This window comes from Archocentrus centrarchus, chromosome 22, assembly GCF_007364275.1.
Source record: "Archocentrus centrarchus isolate MPI-CPG fArcCen1 chromosome 22, fArcCen1, whole genome shotgun sequence".
NCBI classification, from domain to species: domain Eukaryota; kingdom Metazoa; phylum Chordata; class Actinopteri; order Cichliformes; family Cichlidae; genus Archocentrus; species Archocentrus centrarchus.
Genome location: NC_044367.1, coordinates 27,617,900 through 27,635,957, shown reverse-complemented (window position 1 = coordinate 27,635,957; position 18,058 = coordinate 27,617,900). Strand labels below are relative to the sequence as shown.

Below are 18,058 nucleotides of genomic sequence, written 5' to 3'. Positions count from 1 at the left end.
AATGTGATAATTATTTTCTGACATATAATCACTCATAAATATTATGAATAGAAGGAGGCTGTATAACAGACACACCTCCCAGTCCTGTTAAGCTCAGCTAAACACTCTTCACAATGCAAATCCCTGTGCACAGCAAGTCAGCATGTTTGCACACACGCTGCTTTGCACGCTGGAGACTGTAGTCCCGGTCAGTCAAGAGCCACGAGCCCCGGTGATTACACAGAGTGGAGGAGAACCACATAGCCCAGCATGACTTACTGCGCCTGCTTATTTATCCAGCAGTTACTGGGTGAACCTATGGGATGGTAATCATTTTGATTCTCACATCTAAATGCCTTCTTATCAGCTCCTGTTTTATAGTTTAGTTTTGAGGTATAGTTGTGAATTCGCCAAGTTCCATCTGCTGGTTTTGGATCAAGAATCATCTGCCTGGGATTTTTGAATCTGTCAGGACACAGGTAATAACATTTTCCCCCTTTTTGGTTAATTTTGGAACAACTTGTTTACTCCCCAGTTGTCATTCTCGTGATTTCAGAGGTTCGGTGTAATCGGTGTTGTGCTTAAGTTCGGTGTAACTTTATTAAGGACTGCTCCTGGACATGCACCCGGGTGTGCGGGTCTGTGTGTCCTCTGCGGCCGTGCTGGGCTCCTTTTGCCGAGGCTGTCTCAGCAGGGCGCGGAGCTGGCCCGGCCGCACCTTCAGTTCTTTGCCCAGGCAGATGAGCAGGTGGAACAGCCAGGACACCTGCAGCCCCCCACCTCCTCAGGAAAACGTGCGCGTGCTCATCACAGGTGATACAAATTTCCATCCATCATTAGTGCATAATAGTTGCTTGTGTTTGACGCTGATGCATTCAGGAAAGGACTTTTCCACAGCTACCCAAACACTGAGCCTGGGAAGCTCCCATTGTTTTCTACCACTTTCACTGCACTGCCACTGTTCGGAGAATAAACCGGATATTTCCAAGCAGATTCCTAGTTTGACATCAAATCAAATGTATGAGCATTATAATGAAGAATTCCTGTTACTGGGGTATCAATGTGAAATACTACAGACATGTGCTGCAGTTTTTTTTCGAGTTGTTTTCACTTTGCCCCAACAGCAGGACCCCATTTTGAGTCATCACAATAGGGTGTGTACAGACAGTACTAGTGAGATAAAAGGCCCAGTGAGTGGCTGTGGGGAGAATAATAGCCTGCTGTCACTTTTTGTCCTGGGATCAAGCGTTGAAACAAACACAAAGCCTTTTTTCAGCTGAAAGTTAAAACCAAAAACATGGATTTTATTTCCACCTATGTGCCAATCTTCCAGCATATGTGTACAAATTATTTCTGTGGACTCATACAAACCCGTGCCTTTGTCTGCAGGTGGGCTCGGGCAGTTAGGTGTGGGACTTGCACAGATGCTGAGGTGAGATATGGAGAAATTCCTGAAATCTTACAACTTGTTTAAAGGGTTGAATTTTAAATGTGATCATATCTTTGTTGATGTCTAGAAAACAGTACGGAACCGATAATGTTATCCTGTCAGACATCAAGAAGCCGCCGCCTCACGTGTACACTAGTGGTATGTAAAATCCACTTTCTGTTTTCAGTATGTTTTACATATGATTTTTTCTCACTTCACTCTTGCTTTTTCCCCTTTAGGCCCGTTTGTATACGCTGACGTTTTGGACTACAAGCACCTTCGAGAACTTATTGTAAATAATCGCATCACTTGGCTGGTCCACTACAGTGCTCTGCTTAGCGCTGTGGGTGAGGCTAATGTGGCTTTGGCACGAAAGATCAACATCACAGGTCTGCTTGAATGCACACACACTTTACATGCACAAAGATTTTAAGGATTATCAAGGCTTGAACTTGTCCTCTCTGCTCTTCTGCCCATCCAGGCCTACATAATGTGCTGGACTTGGCCCTGGAGAACTGTTTGCGCCTCTTTGTCCCCAGCACTATTGGAGCATTTGGTCCTTCTTCTCCACGTGACCCAGCCCCTGATCTCTGTGTTCAAAGACCTCGAACCATCTACGGCGTGTCTAAAGTGCATGGTGAACTGATGGGGGAGGTAAAATCCTTTTTGCATGCATGTTTACAGAGACACCTATGACTCCATTTCATTTTCAATCAGGTTCTCTTTCTTTAGTATCTCCATCATAAATATGGTTTGGACTTCCGCTGCCTACGTTACCCTGGCGTGATATCGGTTAACACACCTCCCGGTGGAGGAACTACAGGTACTGCCTGTGTGTGTTGTGTAAATACACTCCAATCAGCTGGATGTCATGGACTAAGTACTCCGGACTTCTGTCTTCACAGACTATGCAGTTCAAATCTTCCATGATGCTCTCAGCACAGGTCACCACGAGTGCTACCTGCGACCAGACACCCGTCTTCCCATGATGCATATCTCTGACTGCCACCGTGCCACAATAGAGTTCATGCAGGCTCCAGAGTGCCAGCTGTCATTGCGTACCTATAACATAGCTGCCATGAGCTTCACTCCTGAAGAGGTGGCCCAAGAAATCCGCAAGCATCTCCCTCACCTCAAGGTCACCTACAATCCCGACACTGTCCGCCAGACTATTGGTATGGTATCTTTCTTTGTTTTTAAATCACTGGTAGGATTGATAATAAATCATAATAAAACTATTTTATTTTGTCTTTCTTGCTTGTTGCTTTGCAGCAGACAGTTGGCCTGTGAGATTTGATGACACCAATGCCAGGAGAGACTGGGGCTGGGCACCAGCCTTCGGGCTCGAGGAGCTGGTGACAGACATGCTGCGCTCCATCCGAGACAAGAGGACCAATGAGGGTTTGCCGGTCAGCTAGCAAAACCTGCTCCACAAAGACTAACCAGGACCTTACCCCTGACTTTTCTTCAGTCTGCATTTACCAACAGTACATTTTGTTTTACTTCACTTTTACAAATTGTCATCCAGAAACTTCTGTTTGTCTGGAGCATCACTGCAACGTGCCAGGGACTAACTGTAAAATGGGAATTCTCAGTCATAACCTCTTTATATTCAGTGGAAAGTGCGATGTCATACACATGTACACCAAAACACACACTTCAGTCTTTTCAGGGAATCATATAATGTCAAACCTTCTCTTCATCTTTGTTGTTTTTAATTGTTCTCATTAGTATAAGCATCACTTTACACATGGGCAAGTTGCCTCAGATGGAAAAGAAACATTTATTAAACTTTAAAGAGTTTCAAGCGTCATGTTAATCACATGCACGGACACGGCCATGTGTTACAGTGTCTGTTACAATATCTAATACAACATGGACGAGTTTCATGTGTAGAATGACAAATCTGTTGGACATTTTGAATCCAGGATCATCTGGAATGACTGGCTCAGTTAACTTTGGATTGTAACAAAACATAATGTATTCTGGCTGTTCTGTAAAGCACTCTTTTATAATATAATCTATCAAGTGAAACTCACACTACATACAACCCCACTACCCTTGCCGTGGCACCGAACAGGAAGCCTTTATTTTACCTTTTTGCCAGCGGTGTGATTACGGATATGAATGAGTAACAGTATCAAACAAGGCCTTATTTACTTAGGAAAACAATATATTTTAAAAAATGCTGTGTACTTTGAATCAGACCTTTAATAATAAAATTTTTATTTTACCCAAAGAGTATTAAATATTGTATGCTACCAAGGTTTCCTTTTTCTGTGTCATTTTTACATCCAAAACACCCAATCAACACCAAAAATGGATGCGGTCTTATAAAATGAACAATTCGTCCATCCATTCATCTTCTTACGCTTACCCGGGGCCGGGTCACGGATGCAGCAGCCTAAGCAGAGAAGCCCAGACCTCCAGCCCCCCAGCCACCTCCTCCGGCTCATGGGGGGGGGGGGGGGGTCCATGCATGACCCATGCACGGGCCTCATGTAAGTCAACCATCTGGGTCCCAGTGAACACACATTCAGGGCCTGTTAAAATCTATCTGGGCAAACCCCTGTAGGGCCACCATGGATATTTTCTTGGCACACTTTGGGCCCTTTAATACTGGCTGAGCATTATTTATACACCACAGCCTACTTGAGTATTGTTGCTGATGGACGGAGGAAAGAGGAAGACCACAGCAATGATTCATGGATGTAGTGAAGGAGGACATGGTGTGACAGAGGAGGAGGATGGGACACGGTGAGATGGAGGCAGATGATCCACTGCAAGAAGAAGGTGTATAGAGGCCAATTTTTGTCATTTAAACAGGCCTGAAGAGCTGTTATGCAAGCTGGAGGGTCTCAAGAGAAACAGAAGCGAAGCCACATTCTGTGCATCAGGTGAGGGGCAGGATCCGCTTCCTCCTAATTGTAGCTGCAGTGCCTGTTGCTTCCTGTGGGGGCGCTACGTCCGTCCGGCTCGCCACTCTGAGTTTCACCGGCGGAGCGGCACACGTCTTTCTCCACAACACCAGTTACTCTCCGTTTCACCTAAAATGGACGCGGGATTCTTCCGCGTAAGTTCTTCTCTCTTATTTCTTTCTCTTTACTTGGTTATTAAGTAGGTGTACGAAGATATATTACTGCTTTTATAGCATTAATGTACCCTGTGTGTGTTCAGTGGAGAGCCATGCAGATAGCCAAACAGAGCGGCCAGGGCTTCGTCTATGAACTGGGAGCCAACAGTCTCGGGTTTTGCCATCATTTTGCATTCATGTGGGCTATTCTGGGAGTTGATGCGTGTTAGCTATATTAATGTTTGCTACCTTATAATTTACGTAACCGTATAACTCCATGCTCTAGTAGCCTTTACGTGTTATTTTATACACACATTTGCAGGAAATAGACGAGTCAAGCTAGCGAGCTAACTAAAGATGGCGCCCGGGCGGTGCTTCGCTCGTGGAGACAGCTCCATGAGCTAGTCACGACCGCTGCCGCGCTGGCCTTAGCGAGTCCACGGTGTTTGCTGAATAATGACATTAACGTGGCTTTTAATATTCTGTCAGCGTGAGCCCCACTGTCAGTCAAATCAGCCTCCAGGCTGTAGCTGATATTAGCCCATCGGTTCCCTTCAGACGATTAAGCGAGCGGCTAGCATGGCTAATGCTAGCCTGCTGGTGTCGTATGTGGCTCAGGCGAAGGAGCTAAATAGGACATGATACTGTGCTCACAGGAACCCACATGTCTTAACTCTTTACGTTAAGCAGCGTAAGGTTTTCCCAGCTTAAACTTTGCTTTCTTTGATGGTGTTACCGGTAAGATTGTACTAACGGAGATGGGCCAAAGACCGAGGAGGCTGTGCAGCCTGACACCACAAACACGCGTTTCTGGCCTTCCCTGATGTGACCTGTGACTGTCAGCTTTCATTAGACAAGCCGTCTGAGTTTGGCTGTTATTTCTTCAGGGTACGAGTGCGGAGCAGGACAACCGCTTCAGCAACAAGCAGAAGAAACTGCTGAAGCAGCTGAAATTTGCAGAATGTCTGGACAAAAAGGTAAACGATCACCCAGAGTTTGTTTTAACACACGGTTTTCTGTTTCAGAGCACTGTTAATGCCTGCTAAGAGCCCATCATTTTATTCTTTAAAAGTCATGTCAAAAATAAGGCCGTTTCTGATGGGATGTGCATACAGTCCAGGTGCATGTGAAAGATTTTGGTGCCCACCAAACATGTTTTGTCCTCCATCTCACCAGTAGTGAGATTAATGCGCTCAAGCTTCAGTCAGTTTTTTGTTTATCAACTGGTCAGGAATATATGGAAGCTTGTGCCACAAAAAAAAATAAAATTACCATCCGTAACTCGAAATTGAGTTGTTTGCTCGAAATTTTGAGTTGCGCGTCTCAAATTTTCACGTTAATAACTCGAAATTTCAACTTAGCACTGCCAATCAGGAAGCTCCATGAAAGAGGTCATGTCCTTGTTAAGGAGGCTGAAGGCATCAGCTGTCCAGCGGATCAACATGAAAACATCCTCCTTACCTTTTATGCAGCTGTTTTTTGCTAGAAAGCATTTTGACCGTTGACGGTCAAAAAGATGCCTACAATTTGTTCACGTTTGCTAGACACTGCTAGCTCACTGATACTGTCGTTACCCCATTCTGAGTACACATGCGTTGGTGTCATTTGCTTCCAGGTATCAAGGAAATTACCTCTTTCACTGAGCTTCCTGGTTGGCAGTAATAACTGGAAATTTTGTTACTCATGTGAAATTTTGAGATAAAAATAAATAAAAAAAAATTTTAAAATTGCAATCTGTAACTCGAAAATTCGAGTTAATTGAAATTTCGACTTACGGATGGCAATTCTTTTTTTCTTTTTTTTTTAAATTTTTATTTATTTTTTCTTTCTTTGTGTGTGGCGGAAATAAGCTTCCATAGAAATAAGAGGAGAATCCTCAGTCTTATGTTAGTTAGGTATTACTGTCACTCTGGGTTAATTATATGCAGACTAATCCTGCTTGTGATGCCTGTTTTAAGCCTCTGGGGGGACTGCCTGGTCAGTAACAGGTGAAAACACTTAATTTAGTAGAACTATGTTTTAAGAGAGCCATAAAACATTTTCATTTTGCTACTGCAAAAGAGTGACAGTGGGATTGGCAGTAGGATCTCAAGAAGAAGAAGAAGAAACAGCCTTTATTGTCCCACAGAGGGGAAATTTGGGTGTAAGAGGGGACTGTAAGTAGAGGGGACTGTGAGGTTTCTCATAAGTGCCCCACATTTGGATAAACTGCTGTCAGCAAAGAGAAGTAAATTTGAACAGCTTATCACTTATAATACGGGCAACTTCACATATGACTTAAAAAGCAGATCTCGAACAAACTAAATCTGTGATCACTTGATAAGTTAGCATTTTGTGTTATTTGTCTTCTGTCCATGTTTGTTTTTATTTGTATATTGTACAGTTTCGTGTGACCTGCGCAGGGTCTTCAAATGTAAATGAGCAGTTTTACTAAATCTGACATGTCTACATTTATATTTTTACAACAATGACTTCATAGTGTGGTGGTTTACACATCCACCTACCTAGCGGAAGATCCTGAGTTCATTTTCTGGAGGAGACACCAATTACTTTGGGACTGTGTCAGGAAGGACATTAAGTGTTTTTAAAACATACAGACGGAGCTTGGTGTCCAATAATATTCACTGTCATTGTCAGATAAACAAAAAATAAGATTTGTGGTTATGCAGCAGGTGATTTTAACAGGACATAGGATAAACTGTACCGCAGTTAAAAATTAAGTTAAGCACAACAAACATAAAACCAAATAACTTAGTAAAATAGAATATAATATTGCAAACATCTTAATAAGGTAAATTAAAATGACTACAATAAAGTAAAACAAGTATACATTTAAACAGAAATATTCAGCAAGGTTTGTCCTACATTTGTGGCCCAAAAGCCGTCCCCGGTGAGAAAATTGTAAATGTTTTGGAAGACTTTGAAATTTACCTGTTATCATTTTTAAATACATTTACTCAGCTGTTTATTTTTACCCTGTAAGTCAGACATTAAGCTGACAGTGAAGCGTTTTTTTTAATCCTTGGATTTAGTGGCTGTTCTGAGCCAGGAAATACCCTGTGACATATTTATTTTATAAAGTAATATGTCAAATTCAACAAAGCAAAATGATGGAGAATGGCCTACTAAAAAAAAAATGGCATTAAAGTGGCTGTGTATAAAACAATGTGAAGTGCAGGGTTAGATTAACTGTTGATGAACAGATGAGTCTCATTGTAGAGGGTTCGTTAATGAGCTGTGAAAGATTTCTAGTTCCTGTTCAGGTGCTCATAAACTCCATGTTTCTCGTCACTAACTGGGAGCCCTCGATTACCTGTTTGATGTTCAGGTGGACATGACCAAAGTGAACCTAGAAGTCATCAAACCTTGGATTACTCAGCGAGTGACCGAGATTCTGGGGTTCGAGGATGACGTCGTCATAGAGTTCATATTTAACCAGCTTGAGGAGAAGGTAATATCTTTAATCGTGTTTATTTTTTTGTTCTGTCAGAACTGTGATAGATTGGAGGGCATTGCTTAGTCAGTAAGAACGATATAAGCAAATAATTACACGTCCTAGTCAAACTGAAATTGAATGGGGAAAGTAACAATTGGTGTAAGACTGATTTATAATGACATTACCATGTTTTGCTGTTATGTGACAAAGTGCCTTTATTCAGCAGTCTTCTAATGATGATGTGATTTATGATTTAAAAGGCCTGAACCAATATGGATGTTATACCTTGCATCAGAAGTATAGCACCAACATCTAATTAGCTCTCTCCTGAGCCCAAAGTCACTGAGCCCAACTCTCCCTTCATGATGCTGTGTGTGGTTTGAGGTGAGTTATATGCAGGGATCACCTATATCATGTCAGTGAAAGAAACATCTTACAAAAAGAAAAAAAAAATGTCATAATCATATTCTTGTGAGGTATTGGCAGTGCATCAGTAGACTGCCCAGCTCCCTTTAAATGTAACCGGAGGTGCAGGCTGAAAGCAGGACAAAAATGGGCTGAAACACAGCCTGTTTTACTATACTTTCCATGAATTGGGTTATCACGCAAAACTGAAAAGTATTGTCTCACTGACCACCTCTGATTGCAAGTTTCACCGTATTTTTGCACTGCTGTTGGGTGTGGTCAGAAGTGTTTTCGCTTCCACTTGTAACCACGCGTCACAGTCATGTGACAGTGCCAAGAACACAACCCAACTATATTATAACTTCACTGCAGCAAGTGGAGAACTTCAACCTCTGGAGGTCAGCATAAACAATATTTTCATCCATAAGAAACAATACTTTTCAACTTAGCATTAAGTTATTTTTATGTACAAGTTCACTTTTTTATTTTCTACTTTGAAGAAAACCTGTAATGCTCTAGATCTTATTTTTGTAGGCTAAATTGTACGTCCACCCCCCCGCTGTTTTTAATTTGAAAACATTCTGTCCAGCTGTTTCCTTTTCCATAACATGTACTCTGACCCACTGATGGATCAAACCCTGTAAGATGTCTGGAACATGGGTAATTTCCATTGCACAGGCATACTTTTTTTTTTTTTACACAGGATAAACATTAAGTAATTTATACAGTTTCTGACAACAGTGTGATTTATCTTCGTTAATGGCTCATTATTCTAAGAAAATCCAGATCTGTGTATTTTCATATTTTATGTCACCAGCATCACACACACATTATTTTTATATCTTTTATTTCATCTTTTGCTTGCCAGTGGGTGGGGTGGGCTGTTCAAGCTAAGTTTAAAGGGTACTGTTGCATAATGGAAAACAGGGTAATACAGTTGAGATTACGGTATCTCACAATAATTCTATCAGTTGTTGAAATAAAACTCAGTTTTTGTGTAACTGTGTACTCATTATTGCTTGTTCGTCTCTTGCAATTTAGATAAATGATATAACATTAAGCTCAAGGTGGTTGAGTCTCAAGCAGTAGGGAGGCGGAAGCAAGCCAAGGGAGCTCCGTGCCCACTGATCCCACGGGACTCACTGAAGACACCGGAACTGTACTTGCAGTGTTGGGTTTTAATGCACTCTGTATTGTGGCTGTTTGTTTACCTCCTAAAGTGTAGACTGTGGGGAGACTGCAAAACAAGGGGTGGGTAACGACCAAGGGGATGTATGGTAGTGGGGTAGCACTGAAGAAATCAATTATAACTACAGATTTTTTTGTGTTATGGGAGGGTTTTTTATGGTAGTCTGTTAATCTAGGGCAGCAGAGTTGCATGCAGTTTTTTTTTAAAGCAAAATTAGATATGTCTCCCCTCAGCTAGCTCACAATCTCAGTTTCATGAGTTTGTGAGTACAATTTAAATCAGTCTTAATTTTTGTAGGTTGAGTCTAATATTGGATCCAGGGATGTTAAATATTCTAGTCAGTGTCTTACATGTTTTTAAGATGGTTAACTTAAATAGTCTCAGGTATACTTTTTAGAGAGGAGTAGAAGGTAGGGAGCCCCATTTGTGGGACCCTACCTCCCCCTGCTATTTTGTCTTCAGAGATTTCAATGGCTATATGTTTTTTTTCTTTTCTCCTCCCTTCATGTGTGTGTTACAGCACCCGGATAGCAAGATGATGCAGATCAACTTGACAGGCTTTCTGAACGGGAAGAACGCCCGGGAGTTCATGAAGGACCTTTGGCCCCTGCTGCTGAGCGCCCAGGAGAACATTGCTGGCATCCCCTCTGCGTTTCTGGAACAGAAGAAGGAGGAAATCAAACAGAGACAGGTGAGCTTTTCTACATGCTGGAAGCGGGAATGAGCATTCCAGGCAAAAATATTATTCGGTATTTAGCAGGGACAACTGCTCTTCAAAGATCACCTCCCACCCCAACGTGCCCTGAAATGAGGTCTGTAGTAGTCTCTGGAGCTTGAAAAAGGCGACTGGACTTCTTTTTGTTTCTTGAAGACGTTTCACCTCTCATCCGAAAGGCTTCTTCAGTTCTCAACCAAAAGGTGGAGAGACCCAGGTATTTAAACCCCTGTGGGCGTAGTCCCCTGGAGGTGGTTATGACCCTCTATTGATCATGTGCTTGAACACATGTGCCCAGGTGTGAAGGGGGCGTGGGTCATATTTAATCAGTGGTTTCAGTTGAAACCAATTTAGGACTCCGCTCCATTGTTTCCTGTGGCCTATTGAGGTCACTGGAACAAAGGTGTGAATGGGGGTTGAGACGTTTGGGAAGGGAGCTCAGGACAGCACTGTAAGCGGGGGAAAGTTGGTGACGTAATCCACCTCCTCTGTTCAATGATGGTTGTTCACAGTGGACATAGATGGCTTCTTTCACTCCTCTTTCAAACCATCTCTTTCAAACACCTGGGCACATGTGTTCACGCACATGATCAATAGAGGGTCATAACCACCTCCAGGGGACTACGCCCACAGGGGTTTAAATACCTGGGTCTCTCCACCATTTGGTTGAGAACTGAAGAAGCCTTTCGGATGAGAGGTGAAACGTCTTCAAGAAACAAAAAGAAGTCCAGTCGCCTTTTTCAAGCTCCAGAGACTACTATGACCTGGATGACTGAGAATCTACACAGACATGATGTCTGTAGTTGTGGCAGACTTGGTGGCTTTTTCATGTATTTTTCAAAAAGAGTGCCTCACAAACATTTTGATGGCTTTGGTTGTTTTTTTTCACCAGTTTGCACAGCGAGACTCACACAGACCTCACTCTGCTGCACACACTTTACTGGTCCAAAGACTGGTAGTTAATGTGTTCTTCTGCTTGTTTCTTTTTCCAGAGAATACAAAGATAATCACACTGAACACAGTATTGAAAAGCACAGATCAGAGTATTTAATCACTGCAGTTTAGAAGGTTTTAGTGTTTTTAATGAGTCGTCTCTCATTGCTCTGCTTCTGGCAGATTGAACAGGAGAAGCTTGCTTCTCTGAAGAAAGTGGATGAGGATAAGAAGGAAAAGGACACCCGAGAGCGAGCTCAGTCAAAGAGCCCAAGAAGGTACGACTGTTTTCATTTTGTGACCAGTAGATGAACCCGTAAAGTTTAAACTCCTTGCAGAACGTGCAGACCTGTTAAATTTGCTTCTCTGGGCAGGCGAAAAACGAGGTCACCGTCACCGCGGAGGAGATCGCCGTCGCCGCGGAGGAGGTCACCGGCGAAGCGGGAAAGGAAACACAGCCCCTCACGTTCTCCGAGACGCAAACCAGTTAGTCCAGTTGGTGGCAGTTCACCCCCTCCGCCCCTGATGCAGCTGACCACAAAATCTTCTGAGCAGCTGGTGGAACCGGATACTTCAGGAAGAGCTGTGCCAGAGCCGGTCGTCCAAGAAGCTTCTTCCACCTGGTTTGTAAAAAGCTTGTATTTGCTTTGAAATGAACATCTGGTGTGACTTGTATTATTTAGAACTAAACACTTTTTAATGCATTTCTTTTGCAGTGACACAGTCGTGGAGGTGGTGAAAGCCGACTCGGTGAATGAAGTCAAAGAGCAGTCGCCGGAGAAAACTCATAAGAAAGAAGAAAGACCAAGGTCACGAGAACGGGAGAAGGACACGAGGAGGGAAAGGCACCACCGCTCACGCTCTCATTCCCGTTCTCGCAGACGCCGCTCTCGTTCTAGGTAATCTGACAGTCTTGGTTTTGACTCATACGGATGTTATTGTCCAGATTTTTAAAAGACTGTAAAGTTATAACTTTCTTTATTTGCTCTCTGCCCAATCAGGTCTTACTCCCCTCGTAGAAGACAAAGTCCTAGAAGAAGAATGTCTCCTCGCCGAAGGAGCCCCCCTAGACGTGCCCCCGCTGCCTCCAGGCACAGACACAGGCGCTCCCCTGTCCGCAGGTCAGTGAGATGCTTGCTAAGGTGTACGACTTTTTTCTTTGTTTCTTTTTTACTAGCACTGGTTTCATATTTTTACATCATTTTTTGTCATACAGAAGAATGTGAACTCTTTTGTGTCCTGCAGGAGGCGCTCCCGCTCTGCGTCATCCTCTGGTAGCAGCTCATCAGGCTCTCGTTCGCCTAAAAAAGCAGTGAAAAGAATATCTAGCACGCCACCCCGAAAACAGGTGCATCATCCCGACACTTCCATTAGTCCTGCAGGGAAGGACAGAAGATCACCGTCTCCACGAGCTAGAAGGGGCCGGGGCTCTCCTTCCCCACCCAGATCATCAGGTATGCTTCAGTTCCTCCTTTGTACATTATATTAAAATATCGTTGTCTGTGCTCCAGGGAGACTGGCCGGGTGCTCCCAGCTGCACTAATTAACCCCACCCACCTGTGGGACAAACGGGGAACAGCAGCAGGCCCTGTTGTTGTAGTGTGTGATCACTCAGATCCTGTGATAAATGCATGTAACACTTTCTTTGCATTTTTCAGGGTTCAAGAGAAAACCAGGAGGAAGAGTCGATTCTCCCACTGACAACGTCAAGCCCAGACCATCTGAAGGCTCTGAGTCGGGTAAGTGTAAAATCATTTTAAAGGACCATACCGGCTTTCACCTCATGGATCACAAAAGGTGACGACCGTTCATATGGAGTCTCCCGCCACTTTAACTCAGCATTTTGTGCCCGGTGAAATGACCCCGGCTTTCAGCAGGGGGTCCCAGATACATAGGGTTGATCTTTGTTTATCTTTTGAAGTAGAGAAATTAATTTACCAAGACATTTCCAGGGACCTGTGTGAAGTCCTCATGCTTTGGCTTGCTAGTACAACATGGAGACAGTAGAAGGTTAAATATATGTAACACAAAGGATCTCTTCACAGGCTAACCTGAGTGACCACAATCGTTAAGAAATGTACTTTGTACTAATGCCAGGGGAAATGGAACTATACATGTATGGTCAGATTACATTATTACATGTTAAAACATGACCGAGTGTCAGGGCTATGAATCTGTTTTCTGTAATAGAAGCATTTCCATGGCAGTCTGTTTCACGGCTTTGCTAACACTGATGGGACACTCAATGCTCTACATTTCAGAGGAGGATAAAAATGAGAAAGGGGCAACAGCAGATTCGGTGCAGCAGCGACGTCAGTATCGCAGGCAGAACCGACAGTCGTCTTCAGGTTAAAAGCATTTTTATCCCCGTTCTTTCTTTTCCCATACCCAAACCCTCTCTCTCTCTCTAACAAGTCTGTCTGTCATCATGCACTCATCGTCTCATGGACTTTTGAAGCTGTGTCCTATCCCCAACCTTGGTGTTCTTTCCCTGACCGCATACAGCGAAGGCTTCTCTGAAACAGCTCTTGATGTCTTCTGTCTGTGTGGTTTCAGAAACGGGGTCTTCCTCTTCAGAAGATGAGGCCCCCAAGAGGCCAACAGGAGGGTCAGGTGCCAGAAACGGTGAAGTCAGGAGGCGGCGTAGCCGTACACCATCTCCTCGGAGACGACACAGGGATCCTTCTCCAAGGTCAGATAAGAGTGTTTACACATTATCTGAGCAGTTCAACCTCCAGAGTCATAGTAGTTTGTTGTTGCCCATATGTATTTTTATGCGCCGACAGAATCATACTCATGACCAGACAGTGTTACGTTAAGTGCAATGTATCACTATCCACCCACCTGAATGCATAACGTGGCACAAATGGAGCAGTGGAGCTGCGTAGGCGCTGCTCTTCCTAAAACAGGATGGAGTAACATAGTAACGTAGGCTGTACGAGCTGGATCGTAGTCAGCCTTCTTTATAAGATAGCAAGAAAAATGGCTTATATCTTCTTTTTTTTTTTTAATGTCGTGCTCAGCAAGCTCGGGCCTGACAGTGGGCCCGCCTGGAGCCCAGGATTGGTTATTGGCTGAAACTGTCAAATATTCTTGCAGATATCTGTGATAATAATTTTCTTTTTGTCACTGGTATCATACATTTTTATGTAGTCATAACTTCTCTTTTTTGGTCCCCAAAAAAACATTTAACCAAATTCCTTCAAGGTCTTTGTTATCAAAGTTATGACTCTGAACAGACCTTGAGTGAAAGCTGCGACTTGACTAGATGTCAGAGGCGGACGAGCACGAGGTGGTTATTCTGACTCTGTTTGTTCCCTTCAGGAAACGACGTTCTCCGTCTCCTGTACGCAGACGTCGGTCGCCTTCTCCCCCACGCCGTCGCAGATCTCCCTCTCCCCCTCCAAGACGCAGGTATAAGAATGTTCCTTTAAAACTTAGACGTGATTTGAATGTTGCAGGTTTTGTGCTGCACCTGCATGCTGTTGAAGTTGTCAAAAATATATTTGCAGGCTTAATGAAGGTGTAATACAATAGCAGGTGTTTCAGGCAGGAGTCCTTGACTCTTTCCTGCACACCTGTTTTTAGAAATGTGCAAACTGTATTTTTCTCTTTCAAAACTTTCCTAAAGATTGAATTTGTCGCTTTTCAGGTCTCCTTCCCCACCACCCCGTCGTAGATCTCCATCCCCCAGACGATATTCTCCGCCTATCCAGCGTCGCTACAGCCCTTCACCTTTGCCTCCTCCAAAGAGGAAGCTATCTAGCTCACCCATGAGACGCTCTTCTCCGGCTCCCAAGCGACGCCCCTCCAGGTCCCCTAAGCGTAGAAGCTCTCCCGCTCCAAGGAGACGATCCCCTCCCTCCTCCACGTCTCCGCCCAGACACAGGCGGAGCCCCATGTTGCCATCTGGGCGGCGAAGCAGAGATGCGCGATCCCCTGTTGCAGCAGCCAGACGCCTCTCCCCATCCCCTGCGAACCGCAGTCATGCAGTTAGGGGATCCCCGAGTCCCCCCCCGCGACGGTATGAAACCTCGAGTGCATCTCCGTCTAACCAGCGCAGACAGTCGTCACCTTCACACAGTAAAGTAATCCGCAGAGTTTCACGCACCCCAGAGCGCCGAGACAACCAGAGGTAGGGACCACTCGTTTATCAGACAGAACAAAGTTTTATTCTCTTCACCTGTGACATTTTTCTGTGCGACCATCATCTGATGTCACCTGTGACATTTTTCACAGACCCTCTCCAAGCCCCCAGCCTATAAGGAGAGCGTCCTCCAGATCCAGGTCCGTTTCTGCTGAACCAGCAGTTCAGAAACGCCCGGCCCCTGCATCTGCCTCCCCCTCCCCGTCTCGCTCTGTCAGTGCGTCTCCACCGCCAGCCAAGAAGGCCAGTAGTGGTTCTGGAAGTCGCTCTCCAAGCAAGGTTTGAGCTTATTGGCAGATATAAAAAGCTTTTTCTTTTTTGAAAATGGAAAATAGGCTGTTGGTCTTTTTTTTTTTTTTTTTTTTTTAAAACATCAGTTTAAAAGTGCAAACAATATCGGCACAAATTTCCAGTCTGTGCACCCTAATCATGATGGTCACAGGTAGTTGGACACTTAACAGCACTGTTAAGGATAAACATCAAATCTGTTCAGTGACTTTAAACTCTGAGATTCCTCAAATTCCACCTGAAACACAGATGAACTGTAACTAAGCTGGAGTCATCGTCCTTCTCCTGCCTGTTGTCACATTGTATCGTTTCTGTTTCAGAATTCGGATGTTGACGGCAGTTCAAAGAAAAAGAAGAAGAAGAAGGAAAAGAAGCATAAGAAGGAGAAGAAGCACAAAAAGCACAAGAAACATAAGAAGGAGAAGAGTGGTGGTGCTGCTGCTGTGACTGCAGACCCTCAGGAGACCCAGGCTGCAGAGGAGGACAGAGATTCCAGAAAGGTAACATCAGTTTGGGTGGTTTTAGTAACGACGACCTGATTTCTGTTCAGTACAGCAGTGAATGTAATGTTTATCCACGTGGCCAAAACGAGTAAATGATGTTCTTCTCGTTCAGGAGTCGGACACCGACGTGGAGAACACGTTGGACGATCTGGAAAAGCACCTTAGAGAGAAGGCCCTGCGCTCCATGAGGAAGGCCCAGATGTCTCCGTCACAGATGTCCTGAAACCGAGCGGCTCTCGCTCTTCCACTCACTCTTGATGTTTGTCATCAACCTGGTTCAGCTTTAGAATGTACAAATTGTTAAATCTTGACTTTTGATTTTCTTTTTACTGGTTTGGTACATTTTGAAGGGTTTGATTTGTTGGTTAGTGTGTGACCTGAACTGTAAAGAAGCTTGTGATGTTCATCATTTTAATTTGTCGAGCAGGGTTTTGATTTGTGCAGGTTAAATATTATTTTCACAGCCTACAGTAGATTCTGTTGAAATGATTGCATGTGCAGTGATTGTCTCTGATGTGCATGAACCACTGACCTTATGAAGTGTAGGAACTGTACAGTAACATACAGTTACTTTGCCTTTTAGTCGTGAGAGACAGCTGTGTCCACTATTAAAGAGGCTGTAACAGAGCGTTTTGTCCCATATTGTAACTTAATAGAGGTGTTTGACATCATTTAACCTGCTTTTTTTTTTTTTTTGTTTGTTTTTTTTTAATTCTTGTTTGGAGACGACATAAACCTGCTTTGTTTTTTGTTTTGTTTTGTTTTTCCCCCAAACATAGATGATGCCGTTTGTGTTGACACCCCTGTACCAAGCTAATCTCTGTGGGACTGCTAATAGTAACTTTGTATTTAGTAACTTTGCCTCTTGTCATCCTGTCCTTTCAGAATTAAAACCTTTTTATAGGATCTGTGGTTTCACAAGATTTTGTCATTTGTGTTTTGGTGGAAATAAAAAATTTAGATTGAAATGAATGTAGGAAAAAAAATAGATTTTTAAAATAAATGGTAGGTTTAACATGTAAAATGTAAAAAATTATATAAATTTTTTTTTTAACTTTACATTTTTAAATGTAGATGTTCTATATCATATATAGATATATAAAATAAGGCTTAAAAATATATGGCTTTGGATGCAGGTTACTAGGTAAAGTTTCTGCAGCATTTTTACTTGTAGCCAAATTTGTAAAAATGCTGCTTTGGATTTGAATCTCCCCACAATCAAAAGCATAATTTCCAGACATTTTTGTGTTAAATTAGTAAAATAAGTCCCTGAATGGTTAAGAATGGACTTCAATCCATCTTAAACATTTTGGAGCAACACACTACAGGACACAAGTTACAGTTTGAACTTTTTAACTGGATTTAGTTTGAAAAGAATTGTCAGGATTGGGTTTTCCTCTTAATTTTTATTGTTTAATGTTAATCTTCTATATGATGTATATCATGTCAGGGCCAAATTTATTAAGTCTAGAGCTTTATGATAATACAGCAGCACGAACATCTGACACATGGGTGGAAAGCCTGCCCTCAGTAAAGATTTACTGAAACATGGAAATGCAGTATAAGACAAGAGTTCGTACAATTCTAATAAGTTTGAAAGTCGGTACTTGGTTCGAACACCTTTGATTCAGCACAGTCTGAACTCTGAGGCAGCGTCCTGTAGTTTCTTCAAGCAGTCTTCAGGAAGTTCTCCAGAAGTTCCTGAAGGACATTCAAAGCTCTTCTTTGGATGTTTTCTGCCTTTTGTTCTGTTCTCTGTCAGGATGATCCCACACTGCTTCAATGATGCTGAGGTCCAGGCTCTGTTCCACTGTGTGCTTTCCTAACCAGGTATGCTTTTACTGCACTGGCAGTGTGTTTGGGATCATCGTCTGCTGCAAAATGAAGCTGCTGCCAATCAGATGGTTTCCAGATAATTTTTCACGGTGGATCAAAATCTGACGGCACTTTCCTGCATTAAT

At 43.3% G+C, this 18,058-nt stretch overlaps 2 protein-coding genes across 5 annotated transcripts; both read left to right on the top strand.

Moving 5' to 3' along the window:
- The first annotated feature begins 207 nt into the window (after positions 1 to 207).
- tdh2 (L-threonine dehydrogenase 2) lies at positions 208 to 3,605 on the top strand. 2 transcript variants are annotated; one of them, XM_030719409.1, is made up of 9 exons: positions 208 to 458; positions 586 to 792; positions 1,369 to 1,411; positions 1,497 to 1,567; positions 1,648 to 1,797; positions 1,890 to 2,062; positions 2,141 to 2,231; positions 2,314 to 2,583; positions 2,681 to 3,605. In XM_030719409.1, the coding sequence occupies exons 2-9, from the start codon at positions 600 to 602 to the stop codon at positions 2,824 to 2,826; spliced, it is 1,137 nt and encodes a 378-aa protein (XP_030575269.1). In that variant the 5' UTR covers positions 208 to 458; positions 586 to 599; the 3' UTR covers positions 2,827 to 3,605. The 2 variants fall into 2 exon arrangements, with proteins under 2 accessions (XP_030575269.1, XP_030575268.1); XM_030719408.1 differs by having other exon boundaries at positions 536 to 792.
- A 767-nt stretch (positions 3,606 to 4,372) lies between these two features.
- srrm1 (serine/arginine repetitive matrix 1) lies at positions 4,373 to 17,003 on the top strand. Of its 3 annotated transcripts, XM_030719398.1 has the most exons (17): positions 4,373 to 4,481; positions 5,369 to 5,458; positions 7,810 to 7,932; positions 10,032 to 10,202; positions 11,343 to 11,437; positions 11,534 to 11,782; positions 11,876 to 12,058; positions 12,161 to 12,280; positions 12,405 to 12,613; positions 12,818 to 12,898; positions 13,421 to 13,507; positions 13,716 to 13,851; positions 14,484 to 14,573; positions 14,812 to 15,294; positions 15,399 to 15,585; positions 15,915 to 16,094; positions 16,210 to 17,003. In XM_030719398.1, exons 1-17 carry the CDS (start codon positions 4,461 to 4,463, stop codon positions 16,318 to 16,320), a joined length of 2,616 nt encoding a protein of 871 aa, XP_030575258.1. In that variant the 5' UTR covers positions 4,373 to 4,460; the 3' UTR covers positions 16,321 to 17,003. The 3 variants fall into 3 exon arrangements, with proteins under 3 accessions (XP_030575258.1, XP_030575259.1, XP_030575260.1); XM_030719399.1 differs by lacking the exon at positions 13,421 to 13,507; XM_030719400.1 differs by lacking the exons at positions 4,373 to 4,481; positions 5,369 to 5,458; positions 7,810 to 7,932 and adding an exon at positions 8,028 to 8,301.
- Positions 17,004 to 18,058: the final 1,055 nt, after the last annotated feature.

Excerpts from the sequence above, each read along its gene's own strand:
- tdh2 (XM_030719409.1), top strand. The coding sequence starts at position 600 with ATGCACCCGGGTGTGCGGGTCTGTGTGTCCTCTGCGGCCGTGCTGGGC. Across the intron at positions 1,798-1,889 it reads ACGAAAGATCAACATCACAG|GCCTACATAATGTGCTGGAC; the intron begins GTCTGCTTGAAT and ends CTGCCCATCCAG. Across the intron at positions 2,584-2,680 it reads CACTGTCCGCCAGACTATTG|CAGACAGTTGGCCTGTGAGA; the intron begins GTATGGTATCTT and ends GTTGCTTTGCAG.
- srrm1 (XM_030719398.1), top strand. The coding sequence starts at position 4,461 with ATGGACGCGGGATTCTTCCGC. Across the intron at positions 12,614-12,817 it reads TTCCCCACCCAGATCATCAG|GGTTCAAGAGAAAACCAGGA; the intron begins GTATGCTTCAGT and ends TGCATTTTTCAG. Across the intron at positions 14,574-14,811 it reads TCTCCCCCTCCAAGACGCAG|GTCTCCTTCCCCACCACCCC; the intron begins GTATAAGAATGT and ends GTCGCTTTTCAG.